General features: G+C 41.0%; 1 protein-coding gene across 3 annotated transcripts in view; it reads left to right on the top strand.

Moving 5' to 3' along the window:
* The window catches only part of LOC135101448 (uncharacterized), a 5,119-nt gene that overhangs the window by 1,549 nt on the left and 1,070 nt on the right, over window positions 1–2,500 (top strand). For 2 of the 3 annotated variants that reach the window (XM_064005414.1, XM_064005413.1), the window contains exons 4-10: window positions 1–4; window positions 273–527; window positions 880–961; window positions 1,132–1,425; window positions 1,512–1,823; window positions 1,957–2,157; window positions 2,365–2,439. The exon at window positions 1–4 is cut by the window's left edge and continues 211 nt beyond it. In XM_064005414.1, coding sequence (XP_063861484.1) covers window positions 1–4; window positions 273–527; window positions 880–961; window positions 1,132–1,425; window positions 1,512–1,823; window positions 1,957–2,157; window positions 2,365–2,439 — 1,223 coding nt within the window. The remainder of the gene's footprint in view (window positions 5–272; window positions 528–879; window positions 962–1,131; window positions 1,426–1,511; window positions 1,824–1,956; window positions 2,158–2,364; window positions 2,440–2,500) is intronic. The other variant, XM_064005415.1, reaches the window with a different exon arrangement.

Genomic DNA, 2,500 nt, shown 5'->3' with positions numbered 1-2,500 from the left:
TGCCGTGAGTACTCATTTCGCACGAAGTATTGAAGGCGCGATATATATATATATATATATATATATATATATATATATATATATATATATATATATATATATATATATATATATATATATATATATATATATATATATATATATATATCCACACACACACACACACACACACACACACACACACACACACACACGATAATCGAATTAATGCTTAAATTTCATTCAGATTTAACAGAGTTATTAAATTATTTCGTATAATATTTGTGAAACAGGTTGCTCGCGAAGGATGAAGTGCCGCCAAATGCTTCGGCTCTGTTACGAAATTTGTGTGGGTCCAGTAATCCACACCTGCGTCTGAGTATTCTGAGGCCCTGCCTGCCCACGCTGATCCACCTCATCTCAAATAACAGCGTCTCGGTGTCGGACGATGCCTGCAATGTTCTTGCCCATCTTATCAGGATTCACGGATCCCGCCTCAGTCCCAGCCTCGACTCTTCATTCTTTACTGAATTTCACAACCTCCACAAGTAAGTAGCCTCGTTCTCAATGTAGAGAAAACACCTTGAAAATGACTTGGCATTGTCAGACCTTGAAACAAATATAACATTATGGTTAGCGAAAAATTTTGGTTAAATCCAAAAGATGGATATAACATGATAAAAATGGTTTTACTAATTTCAGATTGTGGATATAGTGGATAGAACCATTATTATTATTATCATTATTATTATTATAATGATGATGATGATCATCATTATAATCATAATCATCGTTGTTGTTATTGCTGTTGGTACCACTATTATTACAATTGTTATTACTATTATCACAATTATCATTTTATGACCATACCTAGATTTTTTTTTTTTTTTTTTTTTACAGAATGAATCCTGACAGAAAATCATTTACCAATCTTGCTCACGCAGTTAGGCAGAAATCAATGGCCCCGTCTTCTCCCTCACAGGTAATTCAGTATTCTAACATAAGGATGTAACTTTGGCTGTTGGAATTTTCTGATTAGAGTTGTAAAGTTAACCTTTCTGGGTAATTGTGCATGTTGGTGAGTGTGTGCATGCGTGCACGCACAGTAGGTTTATGGTAATGAGGATAATCAGCATTTTCTCTGCCTTTTAGGACGAAGGAAGCAGCAGCTCGACGAAAGGGCCGCAGTACACGTCACAGTGCAATTCGACGCCCACGTCATTACAGTGCAACTCGAAACCAAGTGGTGCATCCAGCGCCTTCGGGAGGCGGAGGGCACGCAGCACTTCCCCCGATGGTGTGTCCACGAGGAGCACGCCAAAGAGGACTAAGATCAGTACTGTCGCTGTTTGCCTCTCACCAACAAAGCCCCGGACAAGAGCCTTTTCAAAGAGATTTGTCAACATAGCTCCGAACCACTCAGCTTCTTATATTTCACAAAAGAAGGTTTGTGCATACAATTGGATGTTTCTTTGATGACAATCACAATGATCATTCCTGTGCAGGTGTTATTGGTGGCTTGTCTCTTGCAGGATGAATTATTTCGGGCAGTGGCGGAGGGAGAGCTGGAGCGCGTGGAGCAGCTTGTGCACCACACTGGTCCCAGCGTGACAAAAGGTAGAAGGGAATGCACGCTGCTGCACGTAGCCGCAGAAAATAACCAACCATCCATTGTCCTGTTCCTCCTGCAGTTCATCAGCCCTAATGTTGTGAACCATGATGGTCACACTCCAGCTCACCTGGCTGCCATGAAAGGTCACACTCAGGTGTTGCACATCCTGCTCAGTGATCCACACATCAATCCTGACAAACGTGACCTCAATGGCAACATATACACACACTGGGTATGTCCTGGTTCCGACTAAAATACCATCATACCTTATAGGCAAAACGTGATACTAGTTAATAATAATTTACATAAAGGTGTAACGAAATAATAACCAGTCTAAATTATACACAATCACTTGTGCTATTCAGCTCGTCAGTCATCTGTTGGAAGCTGTTCTGAAAGAGGATGTTACAAGAGTGCGTTCATTGCTGAGCGTTGGAGCTGATGTGGACAAGCCGGTGCGGGGTGCGACAGGTGGGGCGCTGGCCCGTGAGCTTCACATCTCTTCAATCCGCCACCTAGCACGCGTCCTGCAACATGAGTCCATACTCAGAGTGTTTGACGCTGAGGTAAGTCTTAATATGTCATCGTCATTCTGATTTGAAGAAAAAAGAAAAGAAAAAAGAAAAAAACAAAAAAACAAAAAAACATAGCACTAAACATTGCAAGCTAATACTGCTAATGAAGCATAAGTGTAGAATAACGAACATGGAATATGAAAAGCACACTCTTCATGATAGATTCCGTGATAATTAATAAGGAAACCTGTAATTCAGCGTCGAAAGTCAACGGACCTTAAAGCAGAAGCCTGCACGGCCACACAAAGCTCCACTTCCTTTCATCGCTTACCAGTGAGTAGCTTGGGAAACACTAATTAGAATTTGCCGGTGCCTTTTTGCTATTGAGCTGCGT

Source organism: Scylla paramamosain, chromosome 6, assembly GCF_035594125.1.
Source record: "Scylla paramamosain isolate STU-SP2022 chromosome 6, ASM3559412v1, whole genome shotgun sequence".
Classification (NCBI taxonomy): domain Eukaryota; kingdom Metazoa; phylum Arthropoda; class Malacostraca; order Decapoda; family Portunidae; genus Scylla; species Scylla paramamosain.
The sequence above is the reverse complement of the archived record's forward strand: the minus strand, read 5'-3'. Positions and strand labels throughout refer to the sequence as shown.